The 23,324-nt window shown below is 40.5% G+C and overlaps 1 protein-coding gene across 1 annotated transcript in view; it reads left to right on the top strand.

Moving 5' to 3' along the window:
• LOC143277038 (cilia- and flagella-associated protein 43-like) overlaps positions 1-23,324 on the top strand; it is a 78,293-nt gene that overhangs the window by 17,395 nt on the left and 37,574 nt on the right. The window contains exons 9-17 of the mRNA XM_076581769.1: positions 1,023-1,136; positions 2,616-2,696; positions 3,451-3,599; positions 4,143-4,246; positions 7,436-7,573; positions 11,655-11,836; positions 13,679-13,828; positions 16,389-16,516; positions 18,454-18,637. Of these exons, the coding sequence (XP_076437884.1) occupies positions 1,023-1,136; positions 2,616-2,696; positions 3,451-3,599; positions 4,143-4,246; positions 7,436-7,573; positions 11,655-11,836; positions 13,679-13,828; positions 16,389-16,516; positions 18,454-18,637 (1,230 nt within the window). The remainder of the gene's footprint in view (positions 1-1,022; positions 1,137-2,615; positions 2,697-3,450; positions 3,600-4,142; positions 4,247-7,435; positions 7,574-11,654; positions 11,837-13,678; positions 13,829-16,388; positions 16,517-18,453; positions 18,638-23,324) is intronic.

Genomic DNA, 23,324 nt, shown 5'->3' on the forward strand with positions numbered 1-23,324 from the left:
TATCTTTGAAATGCCTGAATACTTACCTGCAATCAGGATAATTTGGAAAATAGCCCAAAATCAGAATCCTCATTTATTTTGCTTCACAGAAAAAATCACTTTCTTTCGGTATCTCCTATAGCTTTTATGCTAGAATTCTTTTTTTCTTTTTTTTTTCTTTTTTAAAACTTCTGATTCCTCAAAATTCCCTGGCACAGGGGACATATAATTTTTTTAAATAAACACACACACACACACACACACACACACACACACATATATATATATATATATATATATATATATATATATGTATATATCTTAAAAATTCTCTGGCACTGAATGGGTTAATGAAACAGCTAGCAGTAACAGTTGACAAACTATCATGAATATATGAATGATAAAATAAATAAGATTTGAAAGTAATGAGCATACAGTCTATGCATTTAAGCACTCACGTTCTAAAGGCAGAGATCTACGAGTTCATTTGTAGCAAGTAAAATAAATAAATAAATACAGTAAAAACAACTAAACACTGCCGTTAAATTCTGTCAACAATACAGTGGATGACTTTAATGAATGATCCATTAAAAGCTTGCAGATATTATCCATTCACGAAGACACACAGTATCAATAACATGCATTCTCCACACAACCATTTAAATTCTCACCACATGTGTGTGTGTGTGTGTGTGTGTGTGTGTGTGTGTGCTTCTACGTCTGTTTGCTTTGGCATAAGTGCCTGTGCCTCTGAATGTGTTTATGTATGTGCATGTTTGTGCAAGTGTTTGTATGTGTCCGCATGCTTGCTTAGGTGCCTGTGCCTCTGTATGTGTGAGTACGAGTGTGTGTATGTGCCCATGTACTGTAGTTTTATGTATCATTGTGTGGGATTTGATATGCTGATGGTGGTGAGGTGAGAAAAATCTTGAATGCTAAGGTTGTCCTTTAAAAAAAAAAAAAAAAAAAAAAGAAGAAAAGAAACCTCTTAGTGATGCAAAGAAGCATGCTTTCATCTAACTGTGTGTAATAATGTATTACAGGGGTCCATCTTTCTGGTGAATGCGAACGATGCATCAGTTCAAACAGTGACCGATAACTATTTTGGAGAGTTTGTTGGAATTGGAATGCTAACTGCCAGTGACCAAGTTTTTGTGGTAGGTTGACCTGATCATTGATATCTCACATTCTTTCATGCAACTTTTAGTCTTTATAAAGAACAATTACAGCATTCAGAGAAACTTAGTTGCTTTTTTTTTATGTTTTGTTTATTTTCAATGTGAAAATCTGTCTGAATTTAGTGAAAGATTAAGGGAATAAATACAAAGCGGAACATTGTTGAAAAGCCCGAGGAATGTGGTGGTAAGAGTGTTACTGAGTATCAGAGTTAGACTAATAAGACAAATCAACTGCTTTTTAGATTCCACTCACTGTTTAGTGCTTCACACTCTTTTATAACAGTTTTGTCAGCATTACGTGTACATTGTAAACGAATAAAGAATTATATGTAAATATATATATATATAAGTGTTACATGTACATTGTAAATATACATATTAACATAAATAAGACAAAAGCATTTAAATGTTGGATATGCAGATATGATCTAATGTGTGTATGGATTACAGGAGTAAAATGAATAGAGGGAAGTAGTGTTTTACTTTCTTTCTGTTGCCATTTTTTTTTTAGAAATTTTGAAGGTTTCATAGATACATTAATGCTAGTCTTTGGTATCACAAACCAAGCAGGTTTTAATTGTTCTGGATTTTTGTTGTTGTTGTTGTTGTTGTTGTTTTTGTTGTTGTTAATTCTTAGAAAACGTTGCTGAGCATGTGACAAGACATTCCACCTGTCTTGACTTGGTATCCCACTCTGCTTTTGAAGAATGGGATTAAATGTAAAGTAAGGATGTGTGGATGCATGTGCTCATGGAGAAAAACTCTTCCTTAAACTGATAAGCATAGAATCACCTGACTGGACATGGGATTAAATCTGAACAAAAGGTCCTGGCAAGTTGTCTGCGGTTTACAGGCGTTATGTGACTGGCGTTTCTACAGAATGGAAATAATGATAAGTTGTTTCGTGCTAACTTTGACGTATATTTGAGCTCAATGTTTAGGTCCTAGTTTGTACCAAGTTGTTTTTTAAGCTTAACATTCTCAGTGCCTGGAAAAAAATCAGTCAGATTCTGCATGCAGTTTTCTATTTGAGTATTGATTGCAAAAAAAAAATCAACAAACAAATGCACACACATTCGCTCATGCACTCAAAATTTTTATCATTGAATAGTTGTTTGCAACAATGAGGATATAAAATGCTGGATCATACCCAGTTGATTTTTCTCAGGTAGTTTCTTCAGCTGCCTTAGCAGTGTGATTCGGTTTGAGTTATAGACAAAGCATACACTTTCCACTCAACACTTTGCCCATTCAGCAGTGATTGAAACACATTTCGTTGTCCCATCATTCCAGTGTTGGATTCACTGACAGAAATATCACATGAGAATCTTGAGGGGTTTGCCTTTGTTGTTCATTTTTTTTATGGCTGACAGAATCAGCAAACAATTTTTATGTTTAAATGTGCACAAAAGGGATGGTTTTTCTTCCCTCATATGGATCATGTACATTTGCTTGTAGACTGCCCGGGATAATGGGATGCTTCAGGTGTGGTCCCTTTGCAGTGGAGGTCTGTTGTCTTCACTTTTGCTTGGAGAATCGGTTTGTAGTGATGCTGCTTTTTCTTGTACTTCTGACTTCTTTTCAGTGTGTTTGGGAAGGTAGAGGGGAATGATGGATGAGAGGAGGTTGTGTGTGTGTGTGTGTGTGTGTGTGTGTGTGTGTGTGAAATTACATCTGTCACATGAGGATGTTGGTGATGGTGGTAGTAGTAGTAGTGGACAGAGTGGGGAAGAATAGTAATTTTCCAGTGCTGGTCTTGGCATGATCTGGTTCCAAATGCATGCTTCATAGTGGGGAAGCTGTTTGTCATTTGTGTTCAGCGAAGTGCTTGCAAGTGTGCATTCATTTGTGGAAGTGTATGTGCATGAGTACATGTTCTGGGGATGTTTTCCAGAGGGCAGCATGGGTGGGTGGATGGTTTCCAGTGTTGAATTGCACAAATGTATTCTAACATATGTTTTTATGACTGTGGGGTGGATGGGTGGGTTGGGATTATGGAGGGCGGGGGGAGAGGAGGGGGGACGAAATATAAAGCCCTTTGAGCAGCATTTCTAGAAAAACTATATAGGTCCATTATTATTATCATTATGTGTGTCTGCGTCTATGCATGAATGCAACTGTGTGTTTCAGTACAGAGCAAAATGCAGTATTTCCAGTTAAGTTCTTGTATTTTACAGAAAAAAAAAAAATCAGTTCTTGAAATTGATCTGTGGAGTAAGTGATTGTCATTTCAGTTTATGAAATTGACCTGTGAAAGAAGTGGCGGTCATTGTCATGTTGTGGGTTGTGGCAGGTCAGCAGCCTTGCCTGCAGTCCTCTGACTCATCTTGCTGTGGCAGGCAGTACTTGCGGATATCTGTATTTTGTGGACTTCAGCAACATCCCAAATCCACGGATTGTTCACAGAATTTACCTCTACACTGTCCCCATAAAGATTCTTGAGTAAGTGGATCTTGAATACCATCTGCCCAGTACATCTTTCAGACTTGCACCGCTGAATCTGCTTAACAGCATTTTGAGAGACAATAGAAATCTGCTTGTTGGATACTCTAGTTTAAAACTAAAGTGAAGTCACACAACTGTTTACGTTGACCTGTTTGTTTGCACTGACTGCTGTCAATATTGGCAAGGCTTTCTTTTTGGAGTCAGTGATGAATGGTATTTGTTTTCACTTCAGGGTTGATTTTGGTGGTCACAACTTCTGTCTGAGCTGTTTGCATGTGGTATGTTTGAACCAGGGGGTAAGAATTGTTAGCTGCGAAATGTGTGTTGTAATCATCAGTGTTGTTGCTCTGCCAGTAAGCATGCCGGCTCGGTCATCGGCACAGTCATCAGCTTGCTCATTTATTCAGTTCTTTGTTGCATGATCAGATATATCAGATGTGTATTTTGGTATGTGCCGTAATTTCCAAAGCCCTTTTTGAGGCTTCAAACCATTTTATTTTTCATGTTTTCCAGATCATGCTAATTCTCTTCTTATTTCAGGTTTGATGATGATGGGCTCTACCTGTTCACTGGAGGGAATGATCAGAATGTGTTTGTTCTAGACGGTCGACCTTCTCAATGTTTTACTCCCCTTGGATATGTCGGTGAGATAGTTTTTTTAACATTTCTGTCTTTCTTTCTTTCTTTCTCACTGCATAAAATTTCACTGGGAAAACTGTGTTGGTATTGTGAAGTGTGTCCTTCCAGGTGTAGAGTCAGCACAGCGCCATACACTGTGAAGGAGAAGTCTGCAGGCAGATAATAATCCAGCTGCACAACAAAAGTTGGACAGATTCCCAAGGCTACCGTTTTGTACTGGCATCAGCCATGCTCACAGATCTCTTATATCTGTTGCAGTAATAAACCCCAGGTGTTTTATTTTAATCTATCAGTTAAACCATACCATCCTTAGATGTTATTTATGAGTAAGCCTCTATATATCTTTTTGGTAATTAAACAGAAACCAGATTCAGATATGCTCAACTTCTTCAGTGCTGGCATTTTGTTCTTCCTATTTGCCAGGTGGTTTTTGGTTGAGGAAGGTAATAATTAACAACAACAAAATTCTTGTGCACAAACTGCTTATAGATAACCCATACTTTTCTGAAAGGAAAATTAACAGACTATTAATTTCTGGTTGTTTTAAGCTTATCTAACATGCTGGCTAGCAATGAGTAAACCGTAAGTGCGAGTTGAACAAATTTCACATGTTTACTGAATAAATAATAGATTCTTAGTGAAAGCAACTACCCTTAACCTAGAAAATATATGAAAACTGAAAACTGAATGTGTCGCTGTACCTTACATACACATAGAGTCATAAATTGTAGTCCAAAGTTCTGGTATTGTACACATTTTCAGCCCATCATTCACCAAAAGTTTCTTGGCAACTGCAGTTGAAATTTAGTCAGCAAACTTTTAGTTTGGTTTTCTTTCAAGAGAAATTGAACCCCCCCCCCCACCCCCCCCCACACACACACACACATATGCACACGTATGTCCTTCATGTGTCATGTCTGCTTGTGCCATGCCCACTCGCCTCATGCTCACTTTCAGACAATATCAAAGAGGTTAACAATGACCCAGTTGGCACACAGTGCAGGGGAGGGGGGGTGAGCACTGTTTAGATTTTTTTTGCCTGCAGGCGATAGCTGACCACCTTCTTTAATGCCAGGTTTTCAAAAACCATGCTTCTTCAGTGCATCATGCAATGCATGACATTATCCACCCTCTTCATCAATCTCTCCCTCCCTCCTTGCCTGAACTTGGGGACAGACTGTCTTTGAGGTCAACTCTTGGTCAGTCACTGAGGTGTTTTTGGCCTGTCTGCTTTCTCCATTCATTGCAACATCTAGCTCCACAACTACCCTACCCTCCACACTGTGCAGATCCTTACTCTCATCACTCACTTTCATTCGTGTCAAGCAAACCATCTAACAAGATTTTGCCACTAGAATCACAAACTTCATTGTCTTCAGTGACTTGAAAAGCTTCTGCAACATTTTGAGTGACAGAATCACAAAGGGTGTTTGCAACAAGCTGCTTGTTTCAAGCCTTGAAAGCCACATTGTGCTTCATCATCCGCCATCTTGAAAGAGAAGGGTATTGACAATGATGGCCATTAATTACCATACGGAGCATGATTGGCTTTTGCTGTTCATGGATAATATATGTATGATAGTGAGTTGTGTCTGACTATGACCATCAGAACAGCAGAGGAAGCAACTGCTGTCCCAAATATCTGGGCAAGAATTTGATTGTAGTGAGAGTGTCTTGCCCAAGTTCCATCCCTACTCTTTCGGCCAAGAGGGTTTTAGGACAGTCGGTGTTGGGATGGTTCCCAAAGGCCAGCTAGCCCCCAAGGCTGCAGCACAAAGAGCCAGTGCAGTTTTGCTTCCTAGTTTGAGAGTCATTGTTCTTCGCAAAAGACTAATCTGTAAATGATTCCCATTGCAATGGAGAAACAGTTGATAATACAGCTCTCACTTTACTGTTCAGTGTTGGCCCAACTGTAAACTTACGTCAGTCTGTGATAAAGCTGAGTGTTTGGCCTCAAGTTTCTCTTCAAAATACTTTCATGAACAATGAAAGTAGACATATTAAGCTTTCTGACTGGTGGTTATTGGGACACATCAGCTTCAAGATGTAACTGATAAATCCTGAAATCATGTAGACATTTATGTGTGTCCTAGGGAAGACAGCAAAGCATTTTTGCTGACGTATGTATATGTCATGGGGCACTGAAGAGGTTAATAATTCATCCCATACCAGCTTGAGGTCTACTTAGTAATTAATTCCATTCCATTCTTAAATATGCTTCATAACCAAATGTATGCCATTCTTTGATGTGCTTGGTAACTAAACCTATATATCACCATTAGATGTACTTTATATTTGGACTCATACCGCTGTTAGATCTACTTAGTAATTAAATGCATAAGGTCTGGGCACTTGGGTGAGGATTTGGCTTTATTTCCTCAGCTGTGATGGAGAGACTCCTTGTGAACACTTTCCAGATTTGCTTTTTCATATTTGGACACCTTCTGACTTCAAAACTTTGCTACACCTATCAGTGGGGTAGATTTTTAAAAAGTTACTACTCGAAGTAATATGTCAGCTTTTTGTGCCTCTTTACCTGAATGCAAAGGATTTTGTTTGTTTTGAATGTGAAAGTGATGCTGCTGTTTTAACTACAGGACTCAGATGGTTGTGTTTTGCTGCACTTTAACTGCAGTTTCATATGAGCTGCATTTCTTTTCGTTTGTATTACACAATTCTAAAACTTTTATTAACAGAGAGTTGTGAGGTACCTTCTTTAGACGGTTCCAAAGCATTCTTCACCAGGTTTTTTCAGAGAAGACTTTGATGCCAAATACAGACAGTTGCAGATCAGCTTGCTTGACTGGCTGTTAAACAGGCACTATGGTTGATGATCTGTTCTCTTCATTAGAGAACCAGAACTTTGCTTCTTGCTTGTGACACACTGAAAATCATTTGCTTATTGTGAGACTAGTATCTTGCTATGTGTATTATGCTACTATTATTCAAAGTGAACAGAAAATTTATCCTATTCAAAGAATAAACTGTGAAAGTGTGTGTGGATGTGTGCATATGTGTTTTCATATATGTGTGTGGGTGTGTTTTGTGCATGTGTGTGTGTCTTGTGTGCACATGCTTCATTGCTTTGTGTGTGTGTGTGTGTGTGTGTGTGTGTGTGTGTGTGTGTACATGGGCATTTGTTTGTGTGTGTGTGTGTGTGTGTGTTTTGTGTGTGTGTATGTTTGCATGCTCAGTGACCAATGGTATGGTAAAGAAGATTTCAACAGTCAACGAAAACTCCAAGGTGCATGTGGTGGTTGCTGTGTCTACTTCTCACAAACTGGGTTGCAAGTATATTGTTCACTTTGAAATCCCACACGACCTTGTCACGGGTAATTTTCTGTCTCTTTCTTTCTCCTCCGTCTCACCCTTCTTGAGTTTTGTTGGTGCATGCAAAGTTATGCCTAGTAGGGCCAAAATGATTTGATCTGAAAAGTTACATGTATTCAACAATACTTCTCCTGATTTATTTATCAAGCTGCATGATGCTCAGGTACAGCCACTTGTGCTATACTGTTCAGAATAGTCAGGCCTAGATAGAGCCGCTATTTATTATGAATCATGTGAATGATTTAGTTTACGGAGAAGCAAATCAACACTTGATATATTTAGTTTCTGCAGTTATGTGTGTTTGCTATTTGGTTAAGATTATTGCAAATGGATGACGGCAGAATACCCCATAAAGCTTATAATATTCTGTATGATTTAGATGATAGTATCATAGTAATTTGGGTAAACAAGGTATGCCACTGTTCAAGTATGGGTTTGCTTTTGTCTGGTTAAACCAAGGTTTTGGCAGCATTTAGTCATTTATTTGTGCTTTTCGCCAATGATGGGCTGAATGCAGAGGGCAGAAATGGTCTGATAATATCCAAAAGAGTGAAAGATTTACTTTTGATATGAATATCTGCAGTGTCCCGGACTTGAAGAAACCTTATCTGATGTTAACTATGGACAGGCATTTAAAATAAATAACAACAATATTTAGGTTAGGTATTTCTGAATCAGTGGTCCATCACTATAGACACAGAACAAGTAATGATAGTAATGTGATTTGTCCATAATGCAGAGATTTGAAGAAGATAAGATGCATTTTGTTCTTTGTTGTCCTGCTGAAAGGAATATTCGAGAAACATTTATCAAGCCTAAATGTTATAGACAACCAAATCTGTTTAAATTGAACCAATGAATTTGAGCCTCCTCTGAAATTGGTAGAAACCTTTGTTTGTATTCTTATAAAGCTTTCAAATTCCAAGAAGCCACGACAACCGTGAGAGTATTAATTTTTCTGCGTTCTGTTTCATAACACAGGCTAGACTGCATTTTTGATTGTTTAATATTTTCATATATGTTGTAACATGGTGTTTTCAATGCCCCTTCATAAGGGGCCTTGGCCTACATATATTAATAAACCATCTTGAGGTTTGAGTCCTCTGTTTCTCCCTCTCACTTTGTCATTGTGATTTTTCTGAGATAATATGATGTAGTTCAAGCATCGCAGACTGTCTCTCTTGTCTTCTTTCACTCCATGTTTATTTATCTGAATAAAGTATTTTGGCAATATTAACATTTTTAACCATCCACTCTTCGATGTTGAAGTCGGAAATAAAATCTAATTTGGTGTCAACTGACAAAGTATTTGCAGAGAAAATGGCAATGTTGATGTTAAAGTTTACCACGGACACACAGACACAGACACACACACACGCACGCACGCACGCACACACAGAGACAACTGAACACCGGGTTAAAACATACTCACTTTGTTCACACAAGTGAGTCAGAAACTCCAAAATGGGTAAAAATGTTAAATATATATATATAAGTTTGTCGTCTATAGTAGAGGATTTTAAAATGAACTTGTCCACATTAGAAAGGTGTCTAAAAAGGGATGCTTTTGGGGCCATTCCATGCACCTAGCAAGGGGCTTGAAAAGAATGGGGGATATGCAAAGTGAAAGAAAAAATCGGACCGACGGGTAAATTCGAACTTACCCGTCTGTGGTACAAAACATACATGAAAACGATTAAGACGGGAGTGTGTATAAATACACAAGTTTGGGTCAGTACTTGTAATGAAACTTGTCTCAATTCTAAACACCGGTATGTCCGAGATTGCGGGGCATTCCATGCATCAAGCAATGGGCTTGAAATAGAAGAATTCGTAAAGATTTCGGGAAGCTTGTCGCTGTCATATCTCCAGGAGCGGACATGCGCGAACGGGACGTATAAAGCAGTTCGATCGAAAGCGGTCAGTCAGTGTACGCAATTGCCAGGTTATTTAAAGTGAAGACGGTATGAACTGTACCATGCTTCGCGAGAGGATGAAAACAGAGTGGGGGACGAGACAACAGGTTCCAATCCTAACATGAACATGACTGAAAATAATAAAACAGCTTGCATGAAACACTCACGTGTGTGAGACGGAAAAAGAGGATGACGGCAGTCTCCTGTGGTGGGTCCGTTCTTTTTGGCCTGTTTCGTTGTACGTCCTTGCTGTATCAGTTCCGACACCACTGACCGGGTACACGTGGAAATCGCACACCATTCCCTGTATTGCAGTGCTCAAATGCGTTGTACAGAGGACTTCACATTTAAAATGAGCGAGACAGGTGGAACCTTCCTTAACAACATGCTGTGCAGAAAAGTAACATACCGAAATAGGAAAGTGCATTTTAACGGCCGAGTCAGTGTCCGTGCTGAACTTAACCGTTTCATTTGGACAGCTGGACGTCCCTTTCTCGTCAGTGATGCTTGCGCCAGCTGTGAATGTTCAAGTCAGTGATTTCATGTGTGTGTGTGTGCCGGTGTGTGTGTGTGTGTGTGTGTGTGTGTTGAGAACTTCATTCCATGATTGCCCGTGGTGTGTGTTAGACAGCTTGTTTCCTCGACAGCACGCGTTACATACGTGTGTGCTGTGTCCTGTGTTGCATGTCAGTGTGCTCCTGGCCTTCTGTGGAGAACTGAGAACGAGATGTAAAATATTTAGCTCCACAGATGGCCATTCTTTCCGTACGCACACAGTCCATGTTACGTTCTGAACCCATCAGTTGTCTAGTCCTCCACTCTGGTTTTCATCCTCCCGCGAAGCACAGTGCAATTCATTCCGTCTTCACTTCAAGTACAAGATTGTGCACAGTAACCTCTTTCCTACGTCCCCTTCGTGCACATCCACTTCGGCAGACAGGACAGGTCGTGCATGTGCAATCACAACATTCCTTCAACATGTGTCTGGCAGTGTAGAGTGACAGCTTCATTCCGTGTTTGTGTGTCCGTATAGTTGCCGGGGCTCAGGCTGACTTCATTCCGTGACTTATGATGTTGTGCGTGCCAGTGTATACTCACAAGTTCATTCCGTGATAATGTGTGTAGGGTTGACAACTTCATTCCGGGATTGTGTGTGTAGGCACTGACAACTGACTTCATTTCGTGGTTGGTGCGCGTACACTGACAATTTCATTCCGTCAAAGTGTGTGTGGGGCTCTGTGCAAAACATGTGGATTCATGTACTACATCGGTAAGTACAGCCGCAAACCCTTGTGTCGTCGTGCACTTTCGTTTTCAGCCTCACGTGAAGGACACCACACTTCATTCCGTTTACAGTTTCGAAGTGCACAACTCAATACCCCCAAAGCAGCACTCCATTTTTAAACACCTTTCTAATGGGGACAAGTTCATTTTAAAATCCTCTTCTATAGTCGACAAACTTATATATATATAATTAACATTTTTACCCGTTTTGGAGATTTTCACGTATGCTTTGTACTGCTGACGGGTGAAAATGTTAATTATAATATAAGAATGTCAAACCAGAGATGGTGGACACGTTTGTCAGAAACAGGTATACCCATTTGGGTAGATTTTATTTCTGACATCAACATCAAAGAGTGGACGGGTAAAAATGTTAATATAGCCAGTTTTTTATTTTTTATAGTGCAATGCCAAAATTCTTGTTGATCTGTTTCCAGATATCAGTCATTTCATCCATTCATTGTTTGTTTGAGATTACATAAAATTTGTGTGTGGAGTTTTTGTTGTTATTGAAGCTGGAACGTTGTGACGAAAACAGGGAAAGTTTCAAAGTTCTGTGTTAAGATTGTAAAAATACGATAAAACAAGAAATGCAGACTGATTGTGGGCTGCCTCAGATGGAATCGCCCCATTTCCAGCATACAACTTTCACTTTGAACACTGCAAAAACAGGATTTTGAATGAAAAATATAGACTTAACCCCTTTCTCACTGAGTTTTCAGTTCATTCTTGCTCTTTTTTTTTCCAGCAGGAATCACAGGTGAGTCAGAAGACTGTTTCTTGTTAATGACCAGCGTGGCTGCAAAAGGAATAAATAGTATGTTGTAAGTTGGTTAGATATGAGGAATTAGTTCTCTGGTGCTGATGTTGTTGTGTTTGGCAGAACTGGGACAGAGTTGTAAAGACGAGAGGGGTGAACTGAAGGATGAGGTGATCAACAAGTTAACCTTCAGCCCGGATGTCACAATACGGGGTATCACCCTCGGACAAGACGGCTGTGCCTTTGCTGTCAGTGTATTGACAGGAGAGATAGAGTCCATTGTCATTCCTGAGAAAGCAGACGAAGTTAGCACTTTTTGTTTTGTGTGTGTGTGTGTGTGTGTTTGAGAGAGAGAGAGAGAGATTATTGTTAGATATGTGGGGTATGGGTGTACAAATGTGGAAGCTGTGGGTGCAGTGTTACAGGCAGCTTTGGGTAGTGTTATATACAGGGGATCCCTGTGTGTGGTGCTATGTATAGGGAGCCCTGGGTGCAGTGTTATGTATAGGGGAGCCCTAGGTGTAATATGTATAGGGGAGCCCTGAGTGTAGTGATACGTATAGGGGAGCCCTAGGTGTAATGATATGTATAGGGGAGCCCTAGGTGTAATGATATGTACAGGGGACCCTGAGTGTAGTGATACGTATAGGGGAGCCCTAGGTGTAATATGAATAGGGGAGCCCAAGGTGTAATATATGTATAGGGAGCCCTGGGTGTAGTGATATGTATAAGGGAGCCCTAGGTGTAGTGATATGTATAGGGGAGCCCTAGCAGGTGTAGTGTTATGTATAGGGGAGCACTAGTAGGTGTAGCGATATGTATAGGGGAGCCCTAGTAGGTGTGGTGTTATGTATAGGGGAGCCCTGGGTGCAGTGATATGTATAGGGGAGTCCTGGGTGTAGTGATATGTATAGGGGAGTCCTGAGTGTAGTGATATGTATAGGGGAGTCCTGGGTGTAGTGATATGTATAGGGGAGTCCTGGGTGTAGTGATATGTATAGGGGAGTCCTGGGTGTAGTGATATGTATAGGGGAGTCCTGGGTGTAGTGATATGTATAGGGGAGTCCTGGGTGTAGTGATATGTATAGGGGAGTCCTGAGTGTAGTGATATGTATAGGGGAGTCCTGGGTGTTTTGGGAAGTCCTAGGTGTATAGGGAAGTCCTGGGTGCAGTGACATGTACAGGGGAGCCCTGGGTGCAGTGATATGTATAGGGGAGCCCTGGGTGCAGTGATATGTATAGGGGAGCCCTGGGTGCAGTGATATGTATAGGGGAGCCCTGGGTGCAGTGATATGTATAGGGGAGCCCTGGGTGCAGTGATATGTATAGGGGAGCCCTGGGTGCAGTGATATGTATAGGGGAGTCCTGGGTGTAGTGATATGTATAGGGGAGTCCTGGGTGTAGTGATATGTATAGGGGAGTCCTGGGTGTAGTGATATGTATAGGGGAGTCCTGGGTGTAGTGATATGTATAGGGGAGTCCTGGGTGTAGTGATATGTATAGGGGAGTCCTGGGTGTAGTGATATGTATAGGGGAGTCCTGAGTGTTTTGGGAAGTCCTAGGTGTATAGGGAAGTCCTGGGTGCAGTGACATGTACAGGGGAGCCCTGGGTGTAGTGATATGTATAGGGGCATCCTAGGTGTTTTGGGAAGTCCTAGGTGTATAGAGAAGTCCTAGGTGTATAGGGAAGTCCTGGGTGCAGTGACATGTACAGGGGAGCCCTGGGTGTAGTGATATGTATAGGGGCATCCTAGGTGTTTTGGGAAGTCCTAGGTGTATAGAGAAGTCCTAGGTGTATAGGGAAGTCCTGGGTGCAGTGACATGTACAGGCGAGCCCTGGGTGTAGTGATATGACCAAAGCCACACTTGAAGACTCTAGGTCTGTTAGTGCAGTGTCATGAATACCAAAGGTTTTAAGTTTGTGTCAAATGGATAGAAAGGTCAGTGGAGTCAGAGGCTCCTGACAATTTGAAAAGAGTGAGAACAAATATTTTACCATCAACAAATCCAGACAGCAAATTATTGACTATTTTAAAAGGGGCAGTTTTGCAGTTATGACCACATCTATATGCTGACTGATGAGAATTAAGAGAAAAGTCACCTTGGTCCCAGTGTTTTCAGAATGGGTGTTTCACTGTGTGTGTCAGGACCATGACCATGTGGTGCCGTTGAATACGCATTCCATTACCTCGGGTCACCATCTTCCAGAGGCCAAGGTCCTCCTGTCTCCTCATCGCCACTGGCTGGCCTCCTTCAGCTCTGATGGGGCAATCATTCTGCGTACTGTGGACAACATGGTCAGTGGTTGTGTGTGTACTCATTACATGTAAGTGTGTTTGTGTGTACAAGGATACATAACCCTTTGGACTCTATAACAAGATCTGCCAGCCCTTTCGTTTTCAGCAGATTTATCCTGCTCAATTACACTTGATTCTGCTGTTATGCTTAAGAATGAAAAAAAAAAGAAGAAGAAGAAAAAAGCCCTGGCACACAAAAAAAGCTATTTTGCAATTGTTGTGTGCGCAGAACTGCATATCTGTCTGATGTATAACCAGTGGAGAGTAAAACAAGTTACACTTGGCAAGTTTTGACTTCACTTTGACCACCATCTTGTTGAAGCGTATGTCGGAGAGGACACGACAAAGGCATTTTTGGATGATCCTCAATTTCCAAGAATGTCTATGCTGCAATAGTGAATTGAGAGTCTGTCGCAGAAATGCAAGAAAGTGACCTCAGCTTCTCGAAAGAAGTGAATGTCTCAGAAAAGAAAGAAAGACAGCATGTCACTGTCTGCTGCAAAAATACTTTTAAATGTCCAGTCGGAGAAAGAAAGGAAGAAGAAAAAAGCACATGAAATTGCAAAAGAAATTGCTGGGCTGCTCCTAGATCTCCCAGTGCAGAGTGCTTTGAGAGGAGAGAAAAGACCATAAACATGGCCATTGTAGCATTTTATACAGCTAAGTCATTCCATGGTAGCATAGATGAACCGTCAGAATGGCTGTTCTGTTGGCAGGCTTGTTCAGATTCTGCCTCTGCTAAAAATAGTTCACCCACCTCATTCACCCTTTCTCTCATTTTCACCACCTTCCAGCCTCTTCTGCTAAGTGGCCTGCAAACCACACACACACACACATAGTTCTTAGCCTTTTGCCCAGTCTGTGGTCTGAATCCTGTTGGCACACACCAACATTGTATCTGTCAGGCTGATGGCACGTTCTTCACTTTTTGGTTTCCAGAATTTATACCTTTTGACATCCATGATAACAATTGTGCAAGTTAATCATATTTTGTTTACAGAAAGTGAAGATGCTAAAGGTAAAACTGCAGAACCTAGCTCGCTGAAAGAGTTTTGGCTTTGATCATAAATCGCATGAAGTCAGCATATGAAGAACTGGTCAGTTTTTACATGTCAAAGAGTGGCATTTCCAGCCAGTGCAGGACATGTTGAGTCCAAAAAATTCATGCACCCTGTGAACACAATTATTTCACATTCACCTCATCCAACGACTTTTTTTTCCCCCTTTTTATTTATTTTTTTTTTTTATTTTAGTGAGGCCTCCATTCTCCTTTCTTCCCACTTTTTAGATTTTGCTCTTTTTTTCCCTTCTTCTTTCTTTCTTTTCTCACTCATTTTTTTAATTTTTATAATGGCTTTTCATTCTTTGCTACAGATTTTTTTTTCCAGTACCACATCAATCTTTCATCAACATAACACACATTTACTTATACTTTTTCCTCATTGCCTACTGTCTGGGGCAGTCATCGTCCCAGTGTGTCTTGCTGTGTACGTTCTGAGAAATTTTGACGATTGTGTACACTACTCTGGGTTTGTTATTGCTCTTGTGTGCTGCTGCTTGCGTTCCAATATATGTGATTGTTTCTGTCTGGGCTTGTTCTTGCTCTGGTGTGGATTGCAGTGTTAGATTTTAAATCTTTCATCTGCACATGACAAACCAGTGAATTCATCCTCAACATTAAATCATTTACCTGAGAAGTATGATATGATTTGATTACATTAATCGGATCTTTAAACATGACCAATTCTTTAGGTGTTCAATTGCTGAAATGTTTGAATAAGTGTTTTCTCAACGGTAAATGTTGTTCAAATGTTATTTGTAGCATTGGCAGTGATTAAGTTTTTTCTCACAATACTAACACACATTTTTCCTAGTAATAGAATGTGATTTAATTCTGTCTTCTCAAATCTACTTAATTCATTGCTTTGAACACCAAACATAACATCAGTATAAGACAGATTTAAAGCCTTTCCAGCTTTTGAAAATACAAGAGTTTCTAAATGTTTCCAAAATCTGTGTATTTGTGGACATAAATAAAAGAAATGTTCCACATGATGAGTGTCAGTGACATAGTAATCACATTTGTTGGTTTCGGGAACTTTCATTTTTCGGAGGAGAATATCATTAGGATGGCCAAGAGGTAACGCATCCGCATAGGAAGCGCGAGAATCTGAGTGCAGTAGTTGGAACCATGGCTTAGTCACCGGTATGTTCTCCCCCTCCACTAGACCTTGAGTGGTGGTCTGGACGCTAGTCATTTGGATGAGACGATAAACTGAGGTCCCGTGTGCAGCATGCTCTTAGCGCACATAAAAGAACCCACAGCAACAAAAGGGTTCTGTAGAAAAATCCACTTTGATAGGAAAAAATACAAAAAAAGGGATGGCGCTGTCAGTGTAGCGACGTGCTCTCCCTAGGGGGGAGCAGCCTGAATTTCACACAGAGAAATATGTTGTGACAAAAAAAAAAAAAGAGAAATACAAATATGGTTAATCCACATTGAACTTGACGGGAAGCCAACAGCCACGACTGACCTGACAGTTGTGTTGGCTGTTGACAGGATCAGACAGTGTGCGTGCATCCCTTCAGTCACAGCAGTGGTGGTGTGCGTTCCCTGCTGTTTTCTGATGACTGTCAGACCCTTGTGGCCGCTGGATATAGAGGACTGATGTGCTGCTACAAGTGGAGGTCAGTTCACTGTGTGTGTCATTTGCTGGTCTGTTCAGAGGGGGGCGGGTGGGGGGGGGGGGGGGAGTGGTCAGGCTGTGAATGTAGAGGAGTGAAAGTCAAAGATTAGAGAAAACCACTACAGAGCAAACAAGTGGTCCTGAGTGTGTTTTTACTTACAAGGGAGGTCTGTGTTGTAACCTTTGTTTCAGTTGTCTGTGCATCTCTGCATATGTATGAATGTGTGTTTGTGTGTGGTAAACTTCAACAAATTCATTTTCTGTGGATCTCTGCATATGTATGAATGTGTGTTTGTGTGTGGTAAACTTCAACAAATTCATTTTCTGTGGATCTCTGCATATGTATGAATGTGTGTTTGTGTGTGGTAAACTTCAACAAATTCATTTTCTGTGGAAATACTTTGTCAACACCAAATTTGGCTTGAAAATAGAAAAAGTTTTTTTCCACTTATTCTAATGATGATGATGCATTTTGGGGAAGGGCACAAAAAGAGTGAAGAAAAAAAATGTTTCTATAGTCTACCTGTACACCTCCCCTGCTTTGGCTTAGTGCCAAGAACGTCGCTCCTACTGCTACTGTTTCGGTTGCATCACTGTCAGTCATGTGGTCAGAGTCGGCTTTGCACAGCGTCACTTACTGCTCGACGATCTGCCCAGTCTCTTGTTCACTTCTTTTAGTTGAATCATCAAAAAAAAAAAAGTTCATCACTGTCTTCTCCTTCTAGCTGATGCTTCAATTCTTTCTGCGCATCAGCTAAAGAAAGCAAGTTTGATCGTTTTGACCTGACAAGATGGCGTGGAGAGCCTTGGCCAAAGGAATGATTAAGCGCTTATAGTTTTTAGAGGCGTTTGATTGGCTGAGAGCGGGTGGGCCCATCTTTTCACTGTTAGCCACGCGAAATTTGGCCAAGCAGAGCAAACCAATAGGCCTAGTTTGCATCAGTTTGACATGGTAAGTATATTTAACACCAAACATGGAGTATAATACAAACTCCTCCTTTTGATCGTTTTGGTGCACATCAATCGCAGAGCTTTAGCCAGGTGTCGCCATTTTGCTGAGTGTGCAACAAGCTAGTCAAAACCCAACCAATTTGTTCAAATAAAGGACTACCTAATGCTGTGGATGGGTTTTCTAGCTATCAGTAGAATCTAGAAAGATTCCCCAAATTAATACTACGAGTGGTTTTGTCATCAAACTCGATACAAACCAGGGAAAAGTCTGAATATTTCAGTGACAAGTGATCTCGCCGCTATGGTAACAAAGTGTAATGACTGTGCTAAGTTATCCCATTGGCCAGGCAGCCTGGGAGTTAATGTATCAGATAGGGTGGAGAGGTTTAATCTGCCACCTCTGAAACCAGTCCAATGATAACTTGATCAAAACAATGTTACATTGATAAGATGGCTGTGAAAATTATGTAAAACAATGTAATAGAAATGACTACACACAAAGGGGAACATAGACTCACCACATAAGCAAAAGGTACACACCAAGATTCACAGATGTGGACAAAGATTGAACAGCAAATGAACTACAGAGGTTAGAGGGAATCATCTTTCAGTGGGAGGTGTCTATATGATATTGTATTCAAATCTAGTGCATTGTTCTTCACTGTGTTATATATATATATATATATATATATATATATACATACATATATGTATATATACATATGTGTGTGTGTATGTGTGTTGTTATTGTTGTTGCATTGGTGATACTGAGATATTGATGATACCAGGATATCAAAATAAAAGAGTTTTATTATTGCTTTTGCGGTTTGTATTTTATTTATCATTCTGTCTTTAAGATGTAGTAGGGTATGAGAGACATAGGAATGAAGAGTGTTCCAGGCAGGGCAAAGTGCATTCATTCTTTACTCTGACGCCTGCCCACCAGGACACTAGAGGTGGTATAGGGCAAAGAGTCTGTGTCAACAGGTGGGCCTCATCCGATGCTGCGGTGAAGAAGGCCATGTCCGACCTGGAGACCTTCCTCAGCCACAGGACTCAACAGTTGCAGAAGATAGCAGGCAGTGAAGAGAGTGCGTTGTCTGGAATGGACACCTGGACAGCCCTTCCTCCCATCTCACGGACACCCTCTGTCATAGAGAGAGAACGCAGTGTGAGGAACCATGCCATGCCTTTCACCTTCGTGCTATGAAAGCATTTGGGGGCATTTCGGTGTTGTTCTTGTTTTAACATCCTTTCCTATTACTGCTGATTTCATGTCATGTTCTTACCTTTGTGCTGAAAGGAATATGGCTGCATCCATCTTTAAAAAAATTTAAAAACCTACAAAACAAGCACTTGATTCTAATAACAGTAATGATAATGGATATTTATAGCACGTTTCTGCAGGAATACTGCTAGAAGCGTTTTACATTTCATTCCCCGTATCCCGCCTTCTCTCTCAATACCTCTTCCCACACCCCCACACGCACACACAGAAGCACGTGCCAGAATATCCTCAGCACAGCTGAACATTGGAAACCACCCACCCACCCATGACGCCCTCCAGAAAAAGCATCCTTGCAACATGCACTCAGGCAAGCAAACACACACGAATGTACGGATACTCACAAGCACTCCATCACACACACACATGGCAAACAGCTTCCCCACAACAAGAGAGGCAAGGCCTTCAAGACTCACTTGTGATACACTTAAAAAAAACAACAACCAAGCTTTTTATGTATTGAGTGTAATTTTAAAAAGTAATGTTTAAGATGAGAAAGATCAGTTTAAAGCAAATTAAGTCCCCTGGCATTAATTACAGAGTAATTTCCCTTTTTTACTATCTGCACCAAAACGTTTGCAAAATAAATAAAACTTCCATGCTTAGCAAAAGAAGTTCCTGTTTGAACAAAAAATGATAATAATGACTGCTCTTGTTGGGTCAGAATATCAGATCAAAGTGCCAAGTTTAGAAAATACAAAAAATATAAATATAACAGTAAAAGCAGTTTGCATATAATTAGGCTTCATTTTTTTATTTTTTTGTGCCCATCCCAGAGGTGCAATATTGTTTTAAACAAGTTGACTGGAAAGAACTGAATTTTTCCTATTTTTATGCCTAATTTGGTGTCAACTGACAAAGTTTTTGCAGAGAAAATGTTAATATTAAAGTTTACCACGGACACACACACACACAGACAACCGAACACCGGGTTAAAACATAGACTCACTTTGTTTACACAAGTGAGTCAATAAAGCATGCATTTGAATACAGATCATACCAAGATCAGCACTGAAAAATTACTGTTGTTGGAAAAGATGTGTTTTCAGAGCAGGATTAAAAAGATTTCAGTGAGACAGAATGTTGCAAATTTTCTGGCAGTTTTGTTCCACAGTGATGGGGCCTGCAAAGAGAAAGATCTTTTGACCTTGTTGCATCTTCTTTACAACAGGGTTTTTAGTAGTCTGGTATCAGAAACAGACCAAAGGTGACAAGTTGGAATGTACACTTCAAGGAGGTCAGAGAGGTAGTAAGGACCAGGGCAGAAAACGTCAGAGCAGAAAGCTTACATTCAGTTCTTTTTTTAAACTGGTAGCCAGAGAAAAGAGTGGAAGAGAGGAGTAACATGTTCTTCTTCTTCCTCTTCTTTGTTCATGGGCTGCAACTCCCACGTTCACTCGTATGTACACGAGTGGGCTTTTACATGTATGACTGTTTTTACCCCGCCGTGTAGGCAGCCTCACTCCGTTTTCGGGGGTGTGCATGCAGGGTATGTTCTTGTGTCCTTAACTTACAGAACGCTGACTTGGATTACAGGATCTTTAACATGTGTATTTGATCTTCTGCTTGCATGTTCCCCCGAAGGGGTTTCAGGCACAAGCAGGTCTGCACATATGTTGACCTGGGAGATTGGAAAAATCTCCACCCTTTACCCACCAGGCGCCGTCAACGAGACTCGAACCCAGGACCCTCAGATTGAAAGTCCAACGCTTTAACCACTCGGCTATTGCGCCTGTCATAACATCCTCTTCTTCTTCTTCTGCGTTCGTGGGCTGCAGCTCCCATGTTTACTTGTATGTACGCGAGTGGGCTTTTACGTGTATGACCATTTTTACCCCGCCTTGTAGGCAGCCACACTCCGCTTTCAGGGGTGTGCATGCTGGGTATGTTCTTGTTTCCATAACCCACCAAACACTGACATGGATTACAGGATCTTTAACATGCGTATTCGATCTTCTGCTTGCGTATACACGCGAAGGGGGTTCAGGGACTAGCAGGTCTTCACATATTTTGACCTTGGAGATAGGAAAAATCTCCACCCTTTACCCACCAGGCGCCGTCACCGAGATTCGAATCCGGGACCCTCAGATTGAAAGTCCAACACTTTAACCACTCGGCTATTGTGCCCGTCATAACATGTTCAAAGTGGGAGGATCTGAAAATAAGTCAAGCAGCATTGTTCTCAACTCTTTTGAGTTTATCAAGTGAAGTTTATTGAATGCCAACAAGAGTTGCAGTAATCAGTCCTGGACGAAGCAAAAGCACAGACTAATGTTTTGGTTTTTTTCTATAGACAGGTAATGGTGAATAGAACTAATTCTTCGCAACTCAAGATAAGCTGATTTGCAAATGTTTGAAATGTGTTGCTGAAATGACAGACTGTGGTCAAGACAGACACCAGGGCTCCGCACTGATTGGGAGACAGGAATAACAGTGTTGTTTACCAGAAGAGAATGAGGGAGAGACGGGTGGTTCATAAATTTCTTGGGACAAGCAAGCAACAGTTCAGTCTTTTCATCATTTAGCTGTATGTGTTAAAGGTCATCCAAGACTTCAAGTCTGTTATACACTTTAGCATGTGTATCATCAGTTGATCAGTTTCAGCAATAGAAGCTGACTGATAGAGTTGAGTGTCGTCAGCGAAGCACTTGTGTGAGAGACAGTAACTGTTTATTACATCAGTCAGTGGCATTCAAAACAAACAGAATAGGGTCAAAGACTGATCCCTGTGGGACACCATGTGATAGCAGAATTTCATTAGCATATTTGCCATTTACACAGACAGTCTGGGTTCGATTCGATAAGCAGGACTGAAACCAGTTAAGAGCAAGATCATGAATGCCAAAAGAATGTTTGGATCTTTCATTGAGAATTTTACTGGTAAATAGTACACCCTTTGTGTACTCTTTCTTCTTGATAACTAGTCAGTAGTCACTGATTAACACACACTACAGTATTGGAATGGAGGTGAATGACAATCATGATTGGAATTGTTGAATGCCTCTCTCACTTTCACCTGCCCACCCACTCCCAACCCCACCCCTTTCCACATCATCCCTCCATCTCTGTCTCTCTCCTGCTTCCATTCTGCATGCAGTCTATTCTTTTTTTTTCCCTTTTTTTCACACATTAAATTTATGATACTTTATATATCAACATGTTCACAATGTGAAAGATTTGTATGTATGTCATTGATTTGTGAGTGTTTCCTTTTTAAAATTCATTTTGTGTATTCTGTTATTACTTTCCGTTAATAATGATTTTGATATACCCAAGTTTTTATTGTTGTTTTTTTCCCTTCATATATTAGTTTTTCGACTCACTTGTGTAAACAATTTGAGTCTATGTAATAACCCAGTGTTTGGTTGTCTTTCTGTGTGTGTGTGTGTGTGTGTGTGTGTGGTAAACTTTAACATTGTCATTTTCTCTGGAAATATTTTGTCTGCCAATGCCAAATTTGGATCAAACACTGTGGGGAAAAAGTCTTCACAGTCATCAACGGTTTATTTCGTTGAGGATCTGAATTTTAAAAATCACAATTTAGGTTTGGTTTTAAGACGGCCTGCCCTTGTTTTTCTTGTTTGCAGTTAAAAGAAATACACATACAGTGACACTAACGACACCATTCATATGTGTAGTGCATTTGAATATTTTGATATAGTGGATACTGAATTGACTAGAATGAACGTGAAAGAGAAATTGAATGGACTGCATTATAGTTTCTGTCAGCTTCAGTGTCAAACACACAGATTTAGAGAAAACAGCTACATGTTGCGGTGTGCATGAGGCAATGTGCAACGTTTCCTTTACCACAGACTTTAATTAAAGAATTTCTTGAATAATTAAGATGTACCAAATCAGTATGAATTAATTTTCAAATGGCGTTATCACCTTAAATACCGTAATCGATTATGATGCAAAAAATACATACGTTTAGATATTAATTTTTGAATGTCATTGGTAGGCCCTCTTTTGCACTGTAAGTAAGACTAGTCACTCATTCTCAAACCGAATGTGCTTGGCTCAGACCTGCTAACATACCGTAAAGTTCGGTCTATAAGCCGCAACTTTTTACCCCAGCTTCAACATCTGCGGCTTATACAATGATGCGGCTTATTTGCGGATTTTAACGATCCCGGGAGTGTCACGTTCTCGTCTATTCTTAGCTGCCCTTCAGCTCACCAAAATCATGATTTCTGTCCATGAATTTTTGGATGAGCTTCAGGATAGTGTGCTAACTGTTTGCGTTTTGTAAATCAAATCCGCACACATTAAAGCCTTCAGATCAGCATTCAGTTCTACTCTGCTCAAGCATACACCCTCATCATGCCAAAAACGCGACATTATGCCTATGATGCAGCCTTCAAATTGAAGGCGATCGACCTAGCAGACGACAGTGCAAGCGACGAACCAGCAGCGACCTCCTCCTTCATGTTCATGAAGTGAAAGCGAGGCTGAAGTCAGTGACAAGATGGCGGAGGAAGCTGTGCTGGTTCTCTTCAACTCGGACACTGAAGACGAAGATTTTAGTGGATTCAGTGAGCAGGATAACGTTGAATAAATGTGACTATCC

The sequence above is a fragment of the Babylonia areolata genome, chromosome 2 (assembly GCF_041734735.1).
Source record: "Babylonia areolata isolate BAREFJ2019XMU chromosome 2, ASM4173473v1, whole genome shotgun sequence".
NCBI lineage: Eukaryota > Metazoa > Mollusca > Gastropoda > Neogastropoda > Buccinidae > Babylonia > Babylonia areolata.